The sequence below is a fragment of the Canis lupus genome, chromosome 1 (genome assembly GCF_003254725.2).
Source record: "Canis lupus dingo isolate Sandy chromosome 1, ASM325472v2, whole genome shotgun sequence".
NCBI classification, from domain to species: Eukaryota; Metazoa; Chordata; class Mammalia; order Carnivora; family Canidae; genus Canis; species Canis lupus.
Window position 1 is genome coordinate 93,059,026 of NC_064243.1, and position 23,890 is coordinate 93,082,915.

A 23,890-nucleotide genomic window follows, 5' to 3' on the forward strand; every position below is an offset into this window, starting at 1 on the left:
AATAATGAGCCTATTAATACAACTTGTGAAACATGTATGAGCAGGGTGCCAGGTGAGGAAACAGAGGAGCCTGGTTTAGCCTGGTGACTCAGGGAAGGAGCCCCAAGAAAAGTCTTGAAAGTAGACAAGTGAAGAGTAGAGGGAAGGCAATGGGGCAGAGAGAGGAGTCCCTGCAAATTGGGAGGGAGCTGGGTCTGCTTCAGGTGAGGGCTGGGGGATGACCAGGCGGGAAGGTGGCACAGCCTGGGCTAAGAGGGCAGGCAGGCACCTTTCCATCAGGGTCTCCTCAGCCAGCATGAGGATTTTCTAGTTTATCATCCGTGCCATTGGAGGTCATACCAGGGTGTGAAATGGTCTGACGGATGCTCTTAAAGGATCTCTTTAGGGGCACCTGAGCGGCTTAGTGGTTGAGCATCTGCCTTTGGCTCAGGTCGTGATCCAGAGTCCTGGAATTGAATCCCGCACATCGGGCTCCCCACAGGGAGCCTGCTTCTCCCTCTGCCTGTGTCTCTGCCTCTCTTTGTGTGTCTCTCATGAATAAATAAACAAAACCTTAAAAAAAAAAAAAAGAAGGATCTCTTTAGCACCTATCTGATGAAGGAATACAGAAGGATTCAGAGGGGATGAATGAGCTAATTAATATTTGCTGAGTACCTTCCATTTGATCATTTCATTCAGTAATGAGGCTATTTACTGGTATAGTTAAGTTCTAGGCACTGTACTCGGTGTGTTACAGATACTGGTTCTAATCTTCACAGCAGCTGTGCGAGATTACTTGCTTTGCTCCTTACAATTACCCTGTAGGAGACAGAGGCATTGAAACTTTGTGTTTGTATAGATGGAGAAACTGAGTCTGAGAAGAGAAGCCTGGGATTTGAGTCCATGCTTGTTTTTCTCCATGACGGTGATAGAGGGACCATCTGGATAAGAGGGTTTTAACTCCTGTGCAACAATGAGTTTCTTGGATGTTGTGTCCATTCCCAGTCGTGACATACCATCAAATGTCAGACTGGAAAAAAAAAAAAAAAACCTTCCAATAATGGAGTTAATTTTGACACCTTAATGACAAGGTGGAGAGAGACTTTCACAAAAACTTTGTTCTCCAGTGGGTGGTAGCTTAATCAGAGTTCTCGGAGGAGTCTTTTGCCCTCGGGTGTTTATTTTTAAAACATGCTATTGTTTAGCCCATGGCAACTACATCCTTTGTGGTGTTTTTATAGAAAGTTCTAATAGATTATTACTACTCTAGCCAGGAGCCAGCACCCCAGCTCATCAGAGCTTCTTCCCAGGGTAAAAAAGTAAGTGTGTGGTCTTAAAATAAAGACCAAGCAGGTGCCCCTAACTTCCAAGGGCAATCTTGGATGGTGTCCCTGTTTCTAGGCCACAGCCCAGCCTCCAGACTGTCCCTGGTTTTGAAGGATAATTGTGGGCTCACTGGGAAACTGGACTTGTTAAGAAAACAAAAACTCAGTGACACCTGTCAAAGGTGGTAGGACAGACTATTCCGGACCATCGTGATAGGCGTGGGGGCCACTGCAGTGGGATTTGCCAGTCGGGGGGAGAGAGGTGGGGCTCAACTCTGAAAACAGCATCGTACATGGGATTTGATCTTCAAGGAGCAGGGTGGAGGTCAGTGGGTGGAGAGTCACTAAAACAGAACATCAGGGGTACTGGGGGATTCGGACCAAACTGAACCCACAGGATTCTTTCTGGAGGCAGGCCAGGGTAGCCAGACATCACCTGGGGGGATGCTGGAGGACAAGGAGACTGACCAGATATCGAGGGTGGGGGTTCTGGTCAAACTAGCCTAGCAGAGTTCTTGGTAAACCTGGATTTTGCAGGAAGTACATAGACAGGCCCAGGAGAAGGTTCAGGAGCCTGTGGTCAAGCAAACACTCTTTGTCAGAATCCTGCTCATCTTTTTCTGCCCAGTTCACATGCTGTCTGTCTGCCATATCATCTCAGCCTGGTGGCACCCCTGGCACCTCCGAAACCCCCAGTACCCATCCTCTGCTCCAGGGCTTTGCAAAGCATCTGGTTTTTTAGATGGATGGGAGAGATCTAGTTTTTTTAAATTTCCAGTCTGTCACAGATCAGTCATCTTTGTAAACTATAGTAAAAATGAATTACAAGGTAAGGATGTAAAAAAACAAAAACCTACAAAATGTTAGCCCTACTTTTTGTGGTTATATTGAACAAACGGAAAATCCCTGTCCAATTGCTATAAATGTTTTTTTTTTTTAAGATTTTATTTATTCATGAGAGACAGAGAGAGAGAGAGGCAGAGACATAGGAAGAGGGAGAAGCCGGCTCCCTGTGGTGAGCCTGATGAGAGACTGGATTCCAGGACCCCAAGATCATGACCTGAGCCACCCAGGTGCCCCCCATAAATGGTTTTAAGCCCCTTTCTCTGGTTTCTGTACAGACCCTGTCACCCCTGCCTTATGATGGGTTAGTGTGCATTCCCCTCTCATCTGTCAATGTTCAATGAGAAGAAATGAGCTTCAAGTGATGCATGAGGCATTCAGACAAAAGTTTAGGAAGTTCCCTGACAATGAAGATCATTAACATTCCGTGTCCCACAGTCTCTTAAAAAAGTTCATGTACCTTGGATGACTCTAAGATCTATAGTTCAGCAATTTTATTTTTCTGTTAGTTGCTTTTTCTGACTTTTCTTAAGATGGAAAATGTTTGTAGATGCCCACAATTGAAGGAAATTATAAATAAACTGATTTCGAGGATCAAAAAAAAAAAAAAAAAAGGGAGGAACCCAGAGGAAATGGGTTCTGGGAGTGGATCACAAAGAGAGTGACCAGGCTTCAGCAGGCATGAGGCATGGCCTGAAAGCAGAGGATCCAGGTAGCTATGGAGAGTAAGACCCCAGGATAAAGCACAGTGATGCCCCACCTTTTGGAATGAAGGTGAGCGTGCTGTTTGACCATGCCCCCCAGTAAGTGATGGAGGCCATATTCTTAACCATTATGTCCTGCTGACTCTATCCATGTGCTACCAAATCTAGACCAGCGCTGCCTCATCGAACTTCTGGTGCTGGTAGACATGTTGTCTTTTTGTGCTGCCCGTTGTAGTAGCCACGAGCTACATGTAACTAAGGAAGTGATGGAGAGGTGCTGTCTCCAGAGTCCAGCATCTGGATTAAGGTACCATTTGCATGACATCCACTGAGCCAGACCACACATTCTCAACAGGAGCAATATCACCCCCCAAGGCAGCAAATCCCGGCTATTTGGGGTGAAGGAGGAGAAATGTACTCTTTTTAGGTAAAAAAATACCTGTGTACGTCTAGTACATAAAATTTATTTAAAAGGCTAGGGGAGGGTCAGGGAGAGCAAAGAATGATGAAAAAAAAGGTAGGTAGAGAAACATTAAAATGCTAAATATGTTCTCACATCATGTATGAAAAGCATTATTGTTGGTCACTCTGGGGACTGAACCAAACTGCCCTGTGCAGGTGGTTTCTCAGGAGACTACCTGCTAAGTTCCTAATCACTGACACATGAGTGGATCTTTGAAATGGGCTCACATTGTAAGGAGGGGATTACCTATTTTTTTAAATGCAGCTTTTTCTGTCACAGGGAAAGCATCAAGTACAAAATTCATAAAGCACCTTATTTCATGCCCTGGGGACACAGAGAAGAATAAGCCTCAGGCTTTAGGGTCAGTGCAGTGATGGAAATGCATCCTAGGAGATGATGGTTCTTCCTTGTGTCTCCCCTGGCCCCAAGCCGGCAAGGTAAAGAGGTTGTACTGACTTTAGTAACTAACTTTGGAGTTAAGCTTAAGTTTGTTCGTTCAAAATTACTCAGCACCTGCTAAATGCTGGATCCCCTGGTAAGGTCTAAAGAGTGTGCTGTCCAGCATGGCAGCCATTATCCACGTGTGCAATCAATCACAGTTAAGCAAGATGAAAATTCCTTAGTCACACTGGCCACATTTCAAGTGCTCATTAGCTACACATAGCTCGTAGCTACTACATCAGGCAATACAAACAGAGCATTTCCACCATTGCAGAAGTTCTCTGAGGCAGTGCTGGTCTAGAATTTGGTAGCTTATGGATAGAGCCAGCAGGACATATAGTGGTTAAGAATTTGGCCTTTGGAGACACCTGGGTGGCTCAGCAGTTGAGCATCTGCCTTTGGCTCAGGTCATGATCCTGGGGTCCTGTCCCACATCGGGCTCCCCATGGGGAGCCAGCTTCTCCCTCTGCCTGTGTCTCTGCCTCTCTGTGTGTCTCTCATGAATAAATAAATAAAAATCTCAAAAAAAGAAAAAGAATTTGGTCTTTGGGGTCGAATCTGGGTTGGGATCCCAGCTTCACCATTGAGCATGGAAGAAGGTGACACACATAACCTGCAGTCATTGCCCACTACCCAGTGTTTATTGTCATCATTGTTTTTATTATAATTACCATCAACATTATTGCTATTTTTGGCAGATGGGGTGTGTAGGGCCAGACAGGCATTTTATCTTCAAGTTAAATTCAGTAATGTTCCTGTTATCTATGGAGGCTCTGTCCTCAGCAGCACATTTTAATCTGAGACCTGGACTTGGGGGCCAGCTCTGCCCCCCAATCAGTGATGACTAGAGAGGTAGAAGGGTAACTCTAGAGGTAAAGTGTAGAGAAGGACGATCATTGGTTCAAACACATTCCTGATCTATCCAGGAGAATTGTAGGACTAAAGTAGTTTTGAGAAACGGGAAATAAAGCCTTTCCCAAAAGTAATTGCAAGACAATTGCTGTACTCCAGCAGAGAGGAGCTGGCTGGCTGCTTTGGGGGATGCATTTGCTTAAGATGTTTCCACCAAGAATCTCATTATTATGAAGCCTTTTATTGCCAGCTGGGTCCTGCAATAGAAGCAGAGGCATCAGCCCATGGCCAAATCATTAAGACAAATTAAGACATATTAACATATGCTGGAAACAATTACCTACATATATTTAATTTGTTTCACTGCTGGAAGAAAACCCCGAGAGGGCACAAAACACATACCCGAGAACAGGTCTCCAGCTACCCTGGAAGCCTGTCACTTGCCAGCACCTTCGGGGCTGTTAGCCACTGAAATTAGACATCTACCCAAGGACACTATGTCTGAAAATATACATCCTCTCTTGGACCAGGATTACATGTGCTGATACAGGTTACCTGGAGTTTTGTTGAATTGGAAATTTTTTTTAATCACTCATTTTGAGTGAAATAAATAATTATTTGGATTGTTCATGAAATCATGCCAGAGCTCTAAAATAGGATATTAGACCACATTTTATATTCATATGTAGTTAGCAAACATACATATTTGCATTGTTTGCTCTTGTAAGATTTTACTTATTTATTAGAGAAAGAGCATGAACAGGGGGGAGTGGCAGGCAGAGGGAGGGGGAGAAGCAGATCCCTGCTGAGCGGGGAGCCCAGTGCAGGGCTGGATCCCAGGACCCCAGGATCATGACCTGAGTTGAAGACAGATGCTTCACCAACTGAGCCACCCCGGTGCCCCTCTTCATTTAAGAGACAAAAGCTAAATAGGAGATTCTGAGTTGGGGCCTTCATTGTCTCTTGATGTTTTGTTGTTGCTATTGTTGTTTCTTGCAGAGTTGTTATTTTTAATTGTCTTACCATGAGAAGAAAGTCTTCTCAACCACAGCAAAGTGCATTTTTCCCAGAGAGAGATAATGGAATCTGTCATCAGGGTTATTCTAGGATGTGTCTGTTGCAATATGCCCATCATATGGTAATGGCACAGTCTTGTCCCGAGCCTTGGCGAATGGGATCTTACAGCATCGTGGGGTGGTCGCTAAAGAGGCCAGAACCCCTTCTGTCAAAATATTAGCTTCCAGAGGAACAATCAACAGCTGGGATGAATGACATGTTTACAGTGAGAGATGATTTGTTCTGTCATCATGATGATGATAGCTTGCTTACAGATTTCTCTGATTTACGGAGTATGTACAACGATACGTGAGAAGCATAATCCCCCAGTCACTTTTTTAAAAAAAGGATAGATCTTTTATGGTGTCAGGAATGAACACACAAGCTACCTGTGTATGCCAGTAGCCTACAGGTTTACTACCTCTCCTTGGGGCTGCCTCATGCCAGCCTCTTCATTTTTCCTGCCGCCTGGTACTTCAGGCTTTGCCAGTGGTTATGGGACAGCTCACATGTGCTGAAGTTTCAAGTAATTTTCTGTGATGATAATTTGACTCAATATGTGGTTCTCATTTGGAAAACGGGCAGGGTACAGTCTGAAACCTTCAAATGTCAGTTAGCTAAAAGGTGGTTTGGTTGCTTCTCCACTTTCCCTGTCTTCCAACACAGAAGCTATCCAGGTAGCCGCATCATTTGGCTCCCTTTATAGAAGCATCTTTACTGGAGGCCAAGGATTTCTAGCAAGAAGGGATGTGTGCCTCCCACCTCCATAATTATCCTTGGCATTCTGGATAGCCCTTCCATTTTTCAGGTGACGTTCAGTCATGTTAGAGACCACCATAGACCTTTTGAGACTACTGCTAACAGTGTGGTTGTAAGTCTTTTAAATTGGAAATCTTTATTTATATCATACCGCTTGAAAATGGATATTTTGTCTCACAGAGCCGTACACAATAAGGTTGTTAAGGTAGAAGCAATTTGAAAATCATGGAAAGAAGAAGAAAATGTGCCAGCCAGGATAAATAATGAAATTACTGTGATTTATTATTAAAGTTGGCTCTGAGTATCTCCAAAGCTCTGGCAATAAGTGGATGATTAAATGCATTATGGTATGGTCCCATGACAAGATCATGCAGCCATTAAAATTACCCTTGGGAGGGGAATTTGTAACAAGAAAATTCTTATGATACAGTATGAGGAAGAGAGGATTAAAAACTATGGAATTATCTCAACTATGTTTATGAAAAAAATCAAGAAAAAATATTGACAGAAGATTCTCCAGCATATCAATGACAGTTGATGAGATGGAGTGATTTTCATTTTCCTGTTTTCAAATTGTTACAACGAACATATATTAACTTTCATAATCACACACAAAAGTTATCTTTTTGGTTGACTCTGAGCTTCCTGACAGAAAAGGCAAAAGGGAGACAAGGGTGAGTTTTACAATGTTCATTATTTGAGGAAAGAATGGTCTCCATGCTTCAAGATAAACTTTCTGGGTATTGAATTCCAGAAGGGTTTTTCTGGATACTGACTTGAAGGCTGTGGGGGGATGTGACATACAAATTTTAACGAAGTTCTTAGAGCAGATGCAGGAGGGGAGCTGCTCCTGTCTCATAATCAGCCCCAAGAGCACTGGCTGGCAGTGGGGTGAGCGGAGAGGAGAGATTACCTCTTGCCTCTCTTCTGACTGCATTCTTTGTTGGCAATTTTGAAGACCTTCCTTTGCCCGTTGCATCTTATCCAGAGGAAATGTGTGAGGCCCAGCAGGTGCAGAGGACAGCGCTTAGCACTTTATTTCACATCTTGAAGATTGAATGACCTCCAGTCCTAGAAATCGCTTCTTTTAAAAATTAATGTGACTTGGGATGACTGGGTGGCTCAGTGGTTGAGGATCTGCCTTTGGCTCAGGTCATGATCCTAAGGTCCTGGGATCGAGTCCCACATTGGGCTCCCCGCAGGGAGCCTGCTTCTCCCTCTGCCTGTGTCTCTGCCTCTCTCTCTATGTCTCTCATGAATAAATAAAATCTTTTAAAAAAATTAATGTAACTTGACATCTCCCCCTCCCTTCTTGCAGGTGTTGCTGCACTGGATTCCAGTGTATCCGGGAAAATTGGTCTACGTGCTGTCATATATTATTTCTGTACCACTGTCATTGCTGTAGTTCTAGGTAAGATCTATTTCTGATTCCTTATTCCTCTGTATAATGGTGAATTTTTCTTTCAAAGTAGTTGGACTTTTTTAAATGCACTTTTTTTTCCATTCAAAAAGTAGTTTTGTCAAACTAACATGAAGCTTTTGGGCTTAAAGTCTACACGGCACCTTTTACATGAAGAAAATATAATACTGACTGAAGTTCAGCTGTGGCACTGCTGATGAATGTCCCTAGTAAAGGCACAGAAAGAGGTTGCCAGTTCTGTGCTTTATCAGGCTCACTGAGTAGAAGGAAGTGAAGTCAAGAGCTTATATAATCTGTAAACTGAATAATTAGTCTGTAATAGTGGAGTTGAGTCTAATTGTGAAATATTTCCAAAAAGATAGCATTTCGGTGCATTTCAAATTCCACATGGTACTGAGAGCTCACAGCACTTGCCAAATATAAATTCCACTTGAAAAGGGGAGAAAGTTCTAATAAAGGAATGTAGCTGCTCTTGTATGTTTGGCATTCTTTTGTGAAGAAAGTGTGGTCCGTCCTTTGTGACCTAACATTTTAAAAAGGATGCCCCGAGTGGGCAGAGAGGCTGGGAAGAATCAGCCAGCGTGATCCTGCTGCTTCTGCTTTAATGGATTGTTAGGATGTGGTGAGGTTGGAGTGGTGTTAGGCACCAGGTGTTAGGGCACCTGGGAGGGCCTGAACCCTGTCTTAAACCAAAGCCCCATCTCCCCATGAGGTTCCTGAGGGGAGGGAGGCATGAAAGAAAAAGCCAGTGTGTGTCTCTCCTGCAAGCCTGAGAGGGAAGAGGGGACCACACCCACCATGGTCCTTGTATCACCCCCTGACTCATCTCACTGGCAAAACTGACCTGCTCAGCATCTGGACATCCTGCCCCTGTGGACTGGCATTCCCCTTCCAGTCAAGGAGTCTCTTATGCCTTGATCTCCAGCCTCCCACCTCTGCTTGGACACCCCGAAGGACAGGAACCCATGGTTCCAAGTTCCAAAATGGCACTCGCAGATACTCCCCCTTGAGACGGTTCATCACAGCAGGAATACAAGAGCCATCTCTCCCTCTAAAGTCTATTTGTTCTCATTCCATCCCCTGAGTGTCACAGGGAATACTACTTTTCTTAAACCTAGCCCTTTTTTGGATTATATAATAGCTTTCCAGATATTTGAAGGCTTCTGGTATGGAAGGAAGGTAGGGCTTGTTTTGGAAACACCTCAGGAAAATAACCAGCATCTGTGGGTAAGAGTTACATAAAGATATTGAATGAGTGCCCTGAGTTGGAAAAGGAATCACCCTCATGCCAACCCCTGCCTAGGCTGATCTCATAAGCTAAGGAAAAGAAAATAGAAAATTCTCATTAGCACATCTCTCCAGAAGCAATTCTGGAATGCAACTTAGTTTAAAAAAAAAAAAAAAGAAAGAAAGAAAAATGGGAAAAGTTCCTTCTGGTTCATTTAAATGGAAAAATAATTAAGGCCACTGCTGAGGTCCCAGCTGAGGCTCAGCATTTTGGCTGGATCTCGGAGTCCTCATTCCAGTATTGCTTGGTACCACCATGTCTACTGGTTCTAAGGATGCTCTGGGGGGGTGGGTGTTCTGGAAGGTTCCTAATGCTCTGTGGTACTCTCCTTGGCCGCAGGCATCGTGCTGGTGGTGAGCATCAAGCCTGGTGTGTCCCAGAAAGTGGATGAAATTGACAGGACAGGCAGCAGCCCCGAAGTCAGTACAGTGGATGCCATGTTAGATCTGATCAGGTGAGTGTCTGGCCAGCGGGGCAGCTCCATAGGCATGCCACCTGCAATACTGTGATCGCATGGGATCCATGCTTGCTCTGCTGTCACTATCTTGAAACTTCTAATAGTTTTTTAATCATTGTGTGTTTTCAATTAGCCCCGTACCCTGAAATCACATGGCCAGGCCTGCTTGCCAGACCGTGGTGCCAAGAGGGGATGGGAAGGAACAGGCTCCTCTATCTGGATTTTGAATGGACAGAAATGCAGAAAGTATACTTACTGCATTGAGATACTAGGCTGGGTTGGGGGTCAGTTCTGAAGCACACTTGAAGAAATACATTTTTTTTATTGTACAGGAGAAACCCTCTTATTGGAAGCAATCAGGGCTAAAAATCAGTTAATTTTAAGATAGAGAATTGTAAAAAAAAAAAAAAATGACAGACATGCATTATATTACCTTGACATTTAAAATTTAAATGCATTTTTTTTTTTTTGCCAGTTTCTGACATAGGGCCAAGGTCTTTCCTTCCAGGGTGTCAGTCGATTATAATTTCATAGCATTTCTCTTGCACCTGCTACCCTTACAAAGGCATCTTGTATAGTTTCCAGGTTCCATTTCCTTGAAGTAGAACGACAGAACCCTTAGACCTGCAAAGAAAGCTGAATGCCAGTTTTTCTTCCCATTTAGGGGCCCTCTGAACCTGATTTAACCACAGAAATTTTAGTCACCTGTCTTGGTTGAGTTTCTAGGCGTTGCATTTAGTGTTTATAAAAAAACACGCCTTCTGTTTCATACTCCTGTTTCATTGATTCACATAATTTTTAATTCAATAATTATGCTTATATTCATAATTGGCATAAAGAAATTGGGAACCTATGCAGTGGGCTCTCAGTAGGCCTGTGTTCTCATCGGTGAAAACAGAAGCATACAGGGTATTAAGGAGGTGCCTTGACTGTGAGTGTCCACCTGCCAAGGACAGCAAGCGTTTCAGTTCCTCAGTGAATCAGCTAAGCCATGGCTGTTTAAGAGAGCTTTCTAGACTTGGCTGAAGGTCGGCAGGGGAAAAACATCTTAATCCAAGGAAGTATTTGCAAAGGAGAGGCCAGAGGAGAAACCAGAGTACTGGTTCTATGTTCTACTCATGTTCACCAAGGTATTGAGTATGACCAAAAAGAAAAAGAATTTGCCTTAACGTGACACTGCTTTTCATGTCTCCAACAGGAATATGTTCCCTGAGAATCTTGTACAAGCCTGTTTTCAGCAGGTAAGAATAAGACTTTTTGCCTTCAGGCTGCTCCCTTCTTTGCTTTACCAATTAAGATTTTTTATGTCCTGCTATGACCCAAGAACTGGCATGAGCCCATCCGAACTGGCAGGAAAGGTACCTCTGAATGTGTCTGCAGAGCAATCTCAGGTGACTTCTCTGCTTCATGTCTCTGGGTCTTTTGGGCCCTGGAGAAGTCCCCCATTAGATATGATGCTGGCTCCCTTTCCTTGTTTTTGGAGGACCACATGGTATTTGTGAAGAAGCTTAGACTGTCTGCAGAAGCAGCACCCTGCAGGAATAACCCCATCTCCTCCTTCCTTCCTCGCTCATGTTGGGACAGCAATATCTAACCCACATGAGGGCTTAGCAGTCCTGGGGTTCAGTCTTTTTATCTTACATTCTGAAAATTAACTGACCAGTTTCCTTAATCCTTGTGTGTGCCCATTCCTGGCACGCCACCCACCCAGCCCCGGCCATGTAACAAAGCCATGATTTTTCCTCTAGGAAAGCTTCATGGTCTCGTCACTCCACTTCCTTGCTGCCCTTCTCTCTTGTTTATATGTGCACTTGAAGACAGCTGAGTCTATCACAAACTGCTGAATTCATTTACATAAATTGTGTGAACAGAGACCTCTGTGTATACCAACAGAGATGCCATGAAGTTGCTCCCTGCCAAACTCCAGGAGGCACACAACTGCTTCTATTTCAAGGATGCCTTCACGGTTCTGCCACAGTGGTCATTTGTCAGGTTCTCGAGGTTGGCAGAGCCTCTGAGGGGTGATATTTTTGCCTGCTGTAATGGTATACTAGCTTTTTCTTAAAGCTCTCTGCTGAAGCTGGACAGAACCAAACAAAGGTGAAGGAAGGGAATTCAACAGAAATCTTACTCATGGCCCCGCCCTAAAGGGACTGTTGACTTTGGAACAGCTGTGTAGTTCTTGATGTTTCCGAAAATCATGGTGACTACCTTTATCAAAGTGATGAGGTGTTTCTCTCAGAGTAAAATTAACAAATGACTAGACAGATAGAAACACAACGATTGACAGGATCCTGCACGGTCTCTTAAAGCATCTCCAAATAAAACCTGTTCTTTCTTTCCCATTATCACTCTGTTAATTTGTCCCTTATTATGAAAGAAAACATTCTGACATCATTGAATGGCAGCTGTGGGAATCAGGGTTTAGACTTCTCGGCCCCACTTTTGCCTCTAAAGTCTCTTGGGAGGTACTATGAAAACCCAGAGCCAAGAGAAGGCGACAGAAGCAGAAGCTTTCAGTGGTGCTCCTTTAGCTGAAGTAACATATCCCTGTGGTATAGGCTCTGAGGCTGGAAAAACTCTTATTTTGTTGATTTCTCTGGTCTTTTTTTTTTTTCCTCCAACATGCAGTATAAAACCAAGCGTGAAGAAGTAAGTTCTCCCAGTGAGCCAGGGATGAACATGACGGAAGCATCTGTCACCGCTATCATGACTACTGCCATTTCCAAGGTACCTTGTCACCTGCGCCCCTTCCCCAATAGGCAGGGGCAGAGTTGTGAGCAAGCAGGAGATGGAAATACAGTCACTACTTGCTAAAATGTATTTGTAACCCCAAAGTCAACACGATGCTCTCATATCACTCTCAGACACACAGGGAGTGGTGAGAAATTTAAGTCACCCAGGACACACACTCCCAGCTGAGGATGAACAGGGCCGAGCTCTGCTTTTTCTTTTCTTTTCTTTTCTTTTTCTTTTTTCTTTTTTCTTTTTTCTTTTTTTAAGTAGGCTCCATGCCCAACATAGGGCTTGAACTCATGATCCTGAGATCAAGAGTTGCATGCTCTACTGACAGAGCCAGCCAGGTACCCCAGGCTCTGCCTTCTTGCTTCAGCTCTCTTGTTACAAACAAGTGTCCTTTTAGTGGTGTGTTTATGCCACATTTTTCATATTTTTGTGTTTTTTCGTGATAATTTCACTGTTTAAAATGTCACCCAGGCACAGTGCTACAGTGCTGACTTCTATTCTCAGGGCAGGAAGGCTGTGATGTGCCAGATGGAAAATACATGTGCATTAGATCAAGCTTCATTCAGGCCTAAGTGTTGGTTGGGAGTTCATTGTTCATCATTCAACAATATATATTAAATATTTATGTGTTTTTGAACAGAAACACACATAAAGCAAGTTATATACCAAATATTTGATGAAAATGTTGCAAACATTAGTTCCCAGGAACCTGATCTTATAGTTCCCCTGAGAACAAGGATTCAAGATTTGCTAACTCAGTGTTAGTGGGTGACCACTTTGTAGAACTTGACTCCCACGCATTCTGAGAAGGAACTGAACCACACAGAGAAAAGAATGAGTCCTGTTATCTCTATTATCTCTGTCACTCCTTGAGTTGAGTTGGGAACTACTTTAGATTTGCATGACCATGGAAATGTGGAGATGCAGGGCCACATTCCTTATCGGAAACTCTCTTCCCAGATGTGATTCAGAGTCCAGAGTTTTTTACTCTCTATGGGCCACATGGTATAGGCACTGTATGTTACGCAAACACACTTAAGGGGAATTGGCAACAACTCTCTATGATCAAGGACAGCGACAGTCCTGCGGCAAACTTGTGGATATCCTGCCAGATGAAAGAAATAAACCCTAAGTAGCCTGGTCTCAGTTCAGAATAGGTCCTGCCACCAAGAATTTGCTGTATACCCATCATTAAAATCCATGGGTTTTGAGAGGTATTGGAATTTCAGCATTAGAGGTTAGAACGTATGGGCCTGACATAGTACCTCTTATAGTCCTATAGTAGGTTTATGCTGAACATTCTCTGCCTCCAAATAGAAAGAGAAGATTTAAGGAAAAAATAATAATAAATGTTTGGGAGACTTAGAAATTCAAATGAGATAGGCCACGGTTTGCTCCTGCTTTCTACTGCAGAAAGTCGTAAGTCCTCAAGCTGGCTCAGGACCAGCTTGAGGCTGCCACTGGGCTCTTCCCTGGTTTCCCAGGTCCCCTCCCAGTGGCCCTCTCCATCCCATCCAGACCCTCAGTTCCTCCTTCTACCCGCCTTCACATGGGAAGACTTTTGTGAGCACCCTGCATGAGCTAGGCTTGCTAGGCATCAAGATGCCACTGGTGCAGACAGATCTGCCCTCTGCCCTCAGATGACCAGCAGTGAGCATTGCAATTGGGAGGAACAGGATTCTCTGGGGGCATTTAACAGAAACAAACTAAGCCTTTGGAGGCCATAAAGGAGGAGTAGGGAGTAGGGACTCTCCAGGCAGGGTGGGGCTGCCCAGTGCATGATGACTGGCCTGCTTACACCGTTTTTCTGAAGTGTGCTTTCATCTCCTGGCTGCCTGCCACTCAGGCTGAACTCTCCCTCACCCCACGGCCATCAATTCCATCTCTGTCTGATGCCTGCATCTTGTAGCTTGGCCACGCAGTTAATTACGCACCACCTCGCCATCACTGGTTTGTTTTTCTTACAGTTAATCTTATCTATCTCGCTGTAGTTGAAGACTTAACACTGTAGCCAGTGCACCAAGCACACTCTAGCTGTTTGATCAATACGAATTTGAGCATATCAGATTATAAGTAAAAAATGGCTGGCATACCAGGAGTTTATCAACCATTTATAATACTTTATAAACCTGGCTTGTACCACTGAGATTATGTTATCTCCCTGTGAAATCTCGCAGTAAATCTCATGCTGCCCCCACTCGGATTAAGTTTTCTCAGCATCTCATTGCTGTTCTTACCCGGGATCCGGTGAAGGAATGGTTTATAGTAGCAGGCATTTGGTTAATATTTATATCTCTAGGGGATCCCTGGGTGGCTCAGCTGTTTAGCGCCTGCCTTTGGCTTAGGGCGTGATCCTGGAGTCCTGGGATCAAGTCCCACATCGGGCTCCCTGCATGGAGCCTGCTTCTCCCTCTGCCTGTGTCTCTGCCTCTCTCTCTCTCTGTCTCTCATGAATAAATAAATAACATCTTTAAAAAATATATTTATATCTCTAAAGTCCCATTGATCATCCAAGATTAGAGTCAGTAAACAATGTTCCTTTTCTTCACCACCAGGATAAAACAGATAGTAAGATATCCTAAAAATGTTCACCATGGTAAATATTTTGCTCTTCCTTCATTATTAATTCCCATCTTTTTCACACACTCCAAATGTAGCGAAGTTGTTAAAATAACCCTGAAAAGTGCCTTCATTCTAAAGTTCTTGTTAAAAATGCAAGATATCCCAGAATAAGAAATGTTCAAAAGACATCTTCAAGTTTGGATTTTTTGAGAAAAAGGAAAAAAAAAATCACTTCAGTGGCAGAGGGTGGGGGCAGTACAAACTTGATACATGCGTAGGTGGTTTGTTGTTTGTTGTGTTTTTTTTTTCTTCTCCCCAAGTATTGTTGACTCTGATGGGTAGATTACTAGTTTATTATTTTGGCTATTGAATCTTCTCATTTCAGGGCCTCTGCATTCCAACAAAGTTATAATTGTGCATCAATATATTCTCTTGGTTTTGATCCACAGAACAAAACAAAGGAATACAAAGTCGTAGGCATGTATTCAGATGGCATAAATGTCCTGGGCCTGATTGTCTTTTGCCTCGTCTTTGGACTTGTCATTGGAAAAATGGGAGAAAAAGGACAGGTTCTGGTGGATTTCTTCAATGCTCTAAGTGATGCAACCATGAAAATTGTTCAGATCATTATGTGGTGAGTAGATGCCAGTGAATGCCATCTTGCTTCTCCTGACAATTGTCTCCTCAAAATTAGAATACAGAGGCCTGTGTTTCTCCACTGACCTCACCCCAGGAAGGATAAACATGGAATGCTGAGACACTAGAATAGTCAGTAATTCTACATATTACTTAGGAGTTAGTTCAAGAATAACAAGAATCTGCATATCAGCCATTGTCTTTTCTACCAAAGCCCTTGATCGGCTTGTCCCCAACCAGCATTTATCTAAGAAATAACTCTTAAAATAGTGATTTAAAGGGGCTCTTTACACATCAGAACACAAAGTGCTCTCCTTAGATGAGCATACCAGCGGTGCCACCTACACATCTGCCCCATCCCTGGAAGTATCAAAAAGTCTATCTTTTCTAGGTGATCTCTGCCCCCATTTATCTCATACTGAGTTGACTCAACATTATTTACCCCAAAATGTAGACAATGACAATGACGCAAAAGGTTTAATTATTTCAGCCACTTACTCCCGCTGAACCTCAGCTTCATCATCTGTTAAAAAAAAGGGGGGGGGATAATAAATGTCTCCCCCTTGAGCTGGGAGAAGTACATTAAGGGACATGATGTATGTCAAATACTTAACCCAATACCAGGCATGTAATTAGGACTCCAGAAACAGAGCTGTTATGACCACTTCCGCTACTAATTGTATTGCTCGGTTGCTGAATCTACCACCTGGGAAACAAGATGACCGGAGATAGAAAGAACATGGTGGCCATGTATGGAGGGTCAAGCAAAAGTTGAGATCTGCAGATGGGACCATCCACTGGACATATGTGTACCGGGAGCAAGGCATGGGATATGCACCTGTTTAACCATGTGTGTACATGCACAGGTACTGAACCCTGGCGCCTCAAGCGCCAAGTGTGGTCCACCAGGGCCTGAGGCTGGCACCTTAGCTTTATTGTGTACCAGGTGCTCCTCCCAGCTGAGCGCACATACTGAGCCAGGGGGCATGTCCTGGCTTGTTTTTTGCACAGCAGTCCCACCTCAAGAAGACACCTGATAATGGGAGTGTCTTTGCTCTGCTTGCTTTCTAGTTACATGCCACTTGGCATTTTGTTCCTGATTGCTGGGAAGATCATAGAAGTTGAAGACTGGGAAATATTCCGCAAGCTAGGCCTTTACATGGCTACCGTCCTGAGTGGGTATGTCAGACTTGAGAGAGGGGAAGCAGGAACTGTGTTTGAGCCAATGGATCGCTGCTGAGAAGCTGCATTTCAGTTATAATCGGCTTCTCCCATGTGTGGAGAAAGAGGGGGTTCAGAGATAAGAGAGCAGGGTGGAGGGCTGCCCTTTAACAGCTGTACTGGGGGAGGATCATACTGTGCTAATTGCCAGATCTTGGCAGAACAGCCTGGACCATGGTTTATTGCTGCCTTTATTAGTTGTGTTAAAATCATTTTTGAAACGAGCAAAACCTACTGGTGGCCTCTCTTGGCATTCACTTCTCCAAGGATGGAAACTCACCAGACTAGTAAGAATAGCCCACAAGTACCCCAACCCCAAGAAAGAAATCAGGTAGAGCCTAAATGAAATGAGACTTGGGCAAGTAGGAGCAGGTGGCCAGTTGGTTCCAACCCTGTTGATGGGACTGGTAACCACTACCACACTCTGCACCATTAGAGGGTCAGAGAGGATGTTGGGAAAATCTTCAGGCTGGGAGGAATTATGAAAAACAGGGAGGCAGCCTGGGGACAGGTCATTTACTATTTATCTAAGCCCAGTTACTGGTTCCTTGAGGGGAGACAGGGTGGGAAAAGTTAGGAATGGTGCCCCTGGATATCCAGCAGGGGCAGGATACATCACATGTGCTAAGAAATATGGACCAAGGGAATGAATAAACAACATCCAACACTCCCACAGGTCAGTGCCCCCAAACACCCACCTTGAGCAGTGAGCTCACCTGTTGGAACCCAAGTGTCCTGGGGAGTTAATCTGTGTTTACCAAGAGCACAGCCCTGTCAGCCAAGGAGAAGCCTGGATGTCTACAATGGGAGGGCCAATGTCCAATCCCAGGGCCCCAGGGTACGGAAGCAGGGCTTTCCACCCTTCTAGAGGCCAGGACCTGTGTACAGGCAGTGATTTGGCTGAGGCATATCATGCTAAAACACATTTCTGCTTGTTTCTGTTCAATGACCCCTACCATGGTTTCTAAAAGAAAACTAAATTTCTCATAGTTCTTAGCCACAAGCTGGGGATCTAGAAGACCCTCACGATGGACCTCTAGGATCTGTATTTTCAATGGCCATTTCTTCTTATTTCAGCTTTGAATAACTGATCTGTAAACTCTAAGTTGCCCCCTAGAGGCATCTGCTGGCTTGGTCTCATTTTTTAAGTCCCCTGTTTTGCATAACCTGTATATTTCTACATGAAACAAGGAATCGTTTCAGAAGGCAGGAATAATAAAGAAAAGAGGGTCAGTCCTGAAGAATGATTGTAGGAGGGCAGGGACTTCCTCCTTACTGCATCCTGCCTGCCCTTAGATGGGCACCATCCAGCAGGACGGCAGTGTGGCCCAGGGAACAGAGGGCCTGGGTGTATGGTAAGAATTTATGGTAGAGGTTTATGTGGAGCCATGGAGCTACCATGGATGAAAGGGTCCACTTGACCTGGGAAAGTGAGGGAAGCCTTCCTGGAGTAGGGGGCCCTTGTGCTGAGCCTTAGAAGAGGGATAAGAATTCAGCAGCAAGAGGAAGTGATGTTAGTACCTATTGCAAGAATAGCACATATGGGGCTTGGCAGCATGACATACCTGTTCTGTGAGCTCTGAAATGTGGATGCAGCTACTGGCTTCACTGCTTTGACAAAATACTTCGTTTGCTGAGTCAGTCTCCTAATCCTCAGTGGTTGAATGAAGGAGACATATGTCCCTGTCCTGCTTTTCATTTTCTCTTGGGTCATTATGAAAATCAAGTGATATATCATGAATTTAAAAAAAAAAAAAGCTTTTTGGAAAAAAAAGGATTAATATGAGGAGAGGGTATCATCTATGAACCTGCTTCTCTCTCATTCACAGCCTCGCGATCCACTCCATTATCATTCTCCCACTGATCTACTTCATAGTTGTACGGAAGAACCCTTTCCGATTCGCCATGGGAATGGCTCAGGCTCTCTTGACGGCTCTCATGATCTCTTCCAGGTAAATAGAAGAGTGGTGTCTGGGAGGATCTCTGGGCCACACCTAGTCTGCTCTCACTGGCCGCAGTCGAGAGCTGTCCCAGCCACATGCAGCTGATGACACCCCAGCTATAGCTTGTGCGTTTGTAGCTGCCGTTAACTCAAGGAATGACCTCTACATTCTCTGCCCGTGTCCTTAAACATTTCTGCACCTACTGGGTATTTCTTGCCCTCATGGCATGGCCTGCAGCCCAGGTAGGGGTTACCATGTAACTTGGAGCAGCAGTAGACACGGCACATTCTCATTCCTGGGCCTGCAGAAAATCCCTGCTTTGGGCTCTTGGTTTAGTTTTTGGCATAGAAGCATCTCTTCAGGCCGGGATTGAGCTCTAGCATTCCTAGACCATGGATTCCTTTCTCTTTTTATCACACAGTTCAGCCACACTGCCTGTCACTTTCCGCTGTGCAGAAGAAAAGAACCAAGTGGACAAGAGGATCACTAGGTTTGTGCTGCCCGTGGGAGCTACTATCAACATGGACGGGACTGCACTCTATGAGGCTGTGGCAGCTGTGTTCATTGCGCAGTTGAATGGCCTGGACTTGGGCATTGGGCAGATCATCACCATCAGGTAGGCCACGGGGTCACACTCATGTTCGTTTCTGTTACTGGAATTGTCTCAACTAAAAATCGGCTGTGGGGGTAAGAGATTGATCTCCTGTGAAAGGAGATCAGGAATGGTCCATTGGTAGATTGATTTTCTTCGTCTATAAAGTCCCTTCCCAGGATTAAACACAACTTTATTACAGGAAGTAGAATCATGGCATGCAGGATTTCTCCTTCAGGGTCTGGATAGCCAAAGGCATCACCATTCTTGAGTCAGTACACCCACTGGGTGCTAGGCACACAACAGATGCCAAGAACTCAGGGTTAGATAAGGGCCAGCCCCTGCTTTCAGGGGGCCCCCAGGATATAGGGGGATACAGATAACTAAATAAATGCTGGGGAGTTTGATAAGAACTATTATGGAGGTTCAAGGGCATATGGAGTCACCAGAGAAGGAAGGGAAGGTGAGTTAGAGGCTTCCCAGAGAAGGGGAAGTTTTAGTTAAGTCTTAGAAGAGGAATAAAAATTTAGTAAGAAAAGAAGGAACCTAAGAGCTTTTGGGATAGAAGGACTAGCATGTACAGGGGCTCGTGATAACATCATGGCCTAGTTGGAGAGGACACATTATTGGACACACTAGCATAGAGTACAATATGGAGAACACAGAGGAACAAGCAGGCAGGGATTATCTCATGAAAGGCTTCATGTGAGGCGCCCATGGAAGGAGCTCAGTCTTTCTTTTTTTTTTTTTTTTAATTTATTTTTTATTGGTGTTCAATTTACCAACATACAGAATAACCCCCAGTGCCCGTCACCCATTCACTCCCACCCCCCGCCCTCCTCCCCTTCTACCACCCCTAGTTCGTTTCCCAGAGTTAGCAGTCTTTACGTTCTGTCTCCCTTTCTGATATTTCCCACACATTTCTTCTCCCTTCCCTTATATTCCCTTTCAGTATTATTTATATTCCCCACATGAATGAGAACATATAATTTTTGTCCTCCGACTGACTTACTTCACTCAGCATAATACCCTCCAGTTCCATCCACGTTGAAGCAAATGGTGGGTATTTGTCATTTCTTTTCTTTTTTTTTTTTTTAAAGATTTTATTTATTCATGAGAGAAACAGAGAGAGAGGCAGAGACATAGGCAGAGGGAGAAGCAGGCTCCACACAGAGAGCCTGATGTGGGATTTGATCCTGGGACTCCAGGATCATGCCCTGGGCTGAAGGTGGTGCTAAACCACTGAGCCACCCAGGCTGCCCGTATTTGTCATTTCTAATAGCTGAGTAATATTCCATTGTATACATAAACCACATCTTCTTTAATCACTCATCTTTTGATGGACACTGAGGCTCCTTCCACAGTTTGGCTATTGTGGCCATTGCTGCTAGAAACATCGGGGTGCAGGTGTCCTGGCCTTTCATTGCATCTGTATCTTCGGGGTAAATCCCCAACAGTGCAATTGGTGGGTCGTAGGGCAGGTCTATTTTTAACTCTTTGAGGAACCTCCACACAGTTTTCCAGAGTGGCTGCACCAGTTCACATTCCCACCAACAGTGTAAGAGGGTTCCCTTTTTTCCGCATCCTCTCCAACATTTGTTATTTCCTGCCTTGTTAATTTTCCCCATTCTCACTGGTGTGAGGTGGTATCTCATTGTGGTTTTGATGTGTATTTCCCTGATGGCAAGTGATGCAGAGCATTTTCTCATGTGCGTGTTGACCATGTCTATGTCTTCCTCTGTGAGATTTCTGTTCATGTCTTTTGCCCATTTCATGATTGGATTGTTTGTTTCTTTGGTGTTGAGTTTAATAAGTTCTGTATAGATCTTGGAAACTAGCCCTTTATCTGATATGTCATTTGCAAATCTCTTCTCCCATTCTGTAGGTTGTCTTTTAGTTTTGTTGACTGTATCCTTTGATGTGCAAAAGCTTCTTATCTTGATGAAGTCCCAATAGTTCATTTTTGTTTTTGTTTCTTTTGCCTTCATGGATGTATCTTGCAAGAAGTTACTGTGGCCGAGTTCAAAAAGGGTGTCGCCTGTGTTCTTCTCTAGGATTTTGATGGAATCTTGTCTCACATTTAGATCTTTCATCCATTTTGAGTTTATCTTTGTGTATGGTGCAAGAGAGTGGTCTAGTTTCTTTTTTTTTTTTTTTTAATTTTTTTTTTTAACTTTTATTTATTTATGATAGTCACAGAGAGAGAGAGAGAGAGAGGCAGAGACACAGGCAGAGGGAGAAGCAGGCTCCATGCACCGGGAGCCCGACGTGGGATTCGATCCCGGGTCTCCAGGATCGCGCCCCGGGCCAAAGGCAGGCGCCAAACCGCTGCGCCACCCAGGGATCCCGAGAGTGGTCTAGTTTCATTCTTCTGCATGTGGATGTCCAATTTTCCCAGCACCATTTATTGAAGAGACTGTCTTTCTTCCAGTGGATAGTCTTTCCTCCTTTATCGAATATTAGTTGACCATAAAGTTCAGGGTCCACTTCTGGGTTCACTATTCTGTTCCATTGATCTATGTGTCTGTTTTTGTGCCAGTACCACACTGTCTTGATGACCACAGCTTTGTAGTACAACCTGAAATCTGGCATTGTGATGCCCCCAGCTATGGTTTTCTTTTTTAAAATTCCCCTAGCTATTCGGGGTCTTTTCTGATTCCACACAAATCTTAAAATAATTTGTTCTAACTCTCTGAAGAAAGTCCATGGTATTTTGATAGGGATCGCATTAAACGTGTATATTGCCCTGGGTAACATTGACATTTTCACAATATTAATTCTGCCAATCCATGAGCATGGAATATTTTTCCATCTCTTTGTGTCTTCCTTAATTTCTTTCAGAAGTGTTCTATAGTTTTGAGGGTATAGATCCTTTACCTCTTTGGTTAGGTTTATTCCTAGGTATCTTATGCTTTTGGGTGCAATTTTTTTTTAATTTTTATTTATTTATGATAGTCACAGAGAGAGAGAGAGAGAGAGAGGCAGAGACACAGGCAGAGGGAGAAGCAGGCTCCATGCACCGGGAGCCCGATGTGGGATTCGATCCCGGGTCTCTAGGATCGCGCCCTGGGCCAAAGGCAGGCACCAAACCGCTGCGCCACCCAGGGATCCCGAGTGCAATTGTAAATGGGATTGACTCCTTAATTTCTCTTTCTTCAGTCTCATTGTTAGTTATAGAAATGCCACTGATTTCTGGGCATTGATTTTGTATCCTGCCACACTACCGAATTGCTGTATGAGTTCTAGCAATCTTGGGGTGGAGACTTTTGGGTTTTCTATGTAGAGTATCATGTCATCGGCAAAGAGGGAGAGTTTGAAAACTCAGTCTTTCATAATATGGACAGATTTGCATTTTCAAAGGGTATCATGGAAATATAAATATGGCAGATGGACTGGATAGGGGCAGGCATGTAAGCTAGAAGACTATTTAGGAGACTACTGTAGCAGTCCCAAGTAAAGAATTAAAAGGCCTATATTAGGGGCACCTGGGTGGCTCAGTCAGTTAAGCATCTGCCTTAGGCTCAGGTCATGATCCCAGGTCCTGCAATAGAGCCCCGCGTCAGACTCCCTGCTCCACGGGGAGCCTGCTTCTCCCTCTGCCTCTCCCCTGCCTCCCATTGTGCTCTGTCTCTCAAATAAATAAAAATCCTTAAAAAAAAAAAAAAAAAAAAAAGGCTAACAATCAAGGCACTGTCCCTGAGGATGGAAAAGAGCTAATGAATTCAAGAGGCATCATCAGTTGGATTCAGAGTGAGGAACAGGGGTGGTTAGGATGACCTCCAGGATTGGTGGATGGTTCTGGACTGGTACATGGTGCTTATCAGAACAGAGACTAGTGGAAGAGAAAAGCAAGCCTAGGTGGGAGGATAAAGAGCTTATACTCTTTGTCACATTAAATCTAAAATGCCTTCAGGACATCCAGGTGGAACTCTGCAGTAAAAAATGTGTAGATATGATGTCAGAGGCATCAGCGGGAGGGCAGTCATCAAGCATGTGGTTAGGAGTCCATCATCTCTGTTTGAGTCTTAGCTTCACCATGATTAATCATGACCTTGGCCAAGGTACTTGAATTCTGTACCCTTCTGTTTTCTCACCTGTAAAATGAGGATAATAATAGTACCTACATTTTATGTAAGTAGTGGTAATTAAGTCAGCGCTTGTAAAATTCTTAGAACAGTGTGTCCATAGTGAGTTCCCAGGAGATGATGAGAAGGCTGGGACAATGGGTTTGTGGCAAATAGAAAAGGACTAAGGACTATGCCCTAGAAAATCCCAATATTGGAGGCAGACAGAGGAGGAGAGAGCCAAGAGGGAGACCCAAGAAGGAACAGAAACATAGGAAGAGTTCTATGGAATCATCACATCATGGAAACTCAGAGAAGAGAGATTTCCAAGGATGAAATGCTCAACAGAGCCCAATACTGCAAAGAATTCTGCTCATATGGATTGTCTGCTCAAGTAGATGCTAAAAACGTCATTAATGAATTTTTCCAGAGTTGTTGCCCTGAAACAACACTGTTCAAGATGGTAGCCACTAGCCACACACACAGGTTGGACCAAGCAGACATAGGAGGATCCATCATTATAGAACTAGGTTCTGTCAT

The 23,890-nt window shown here is 44.1% G+C and overlaps 1 protein-coding gene across 1 annotated transcript in view; it reads left to right on the forward strand.

Moving 5' to 3' along the window:
- Nucleotides 1-23,890, forward strand: part of SLC1A1 (solute carrier family 1 member 1) — an 80,045-nt gene that overhangs the window by 49,408 nt on the left and 6,747 nt on the right. The window contains exons 3-10 of the mRNA XM_025423481.3: nt 7,741-7,833; nt 9,470-9,584; nt 10,786-10,828; nt 12,219-12,317; nt 15,344-15,528; nt 16,602-16,709; nt 18,581-18,703; nt 19,116-19,310. Coding sequence (XP_025279266.1) covers nt 7,741-7,833; nt 9,470-9,584; nt 10,786-10,828; nt 12,219-12,317; nt 15,344-15,528; nt 16,602-16,709; nt 18,581-18,703; nt 19,116-19,310 — 961 coding nt within the window. The remainder of the gene's footprint in view (nt 1-7,740; nt 7,834-9,469; nt 9,585-10,785; nt 10,829-12,218; nt 12,318-15,343; nt 15,529-16,601; nt 16,710-18,580; nt 18,704-19,115; nt 19,311-23,890) is intronic.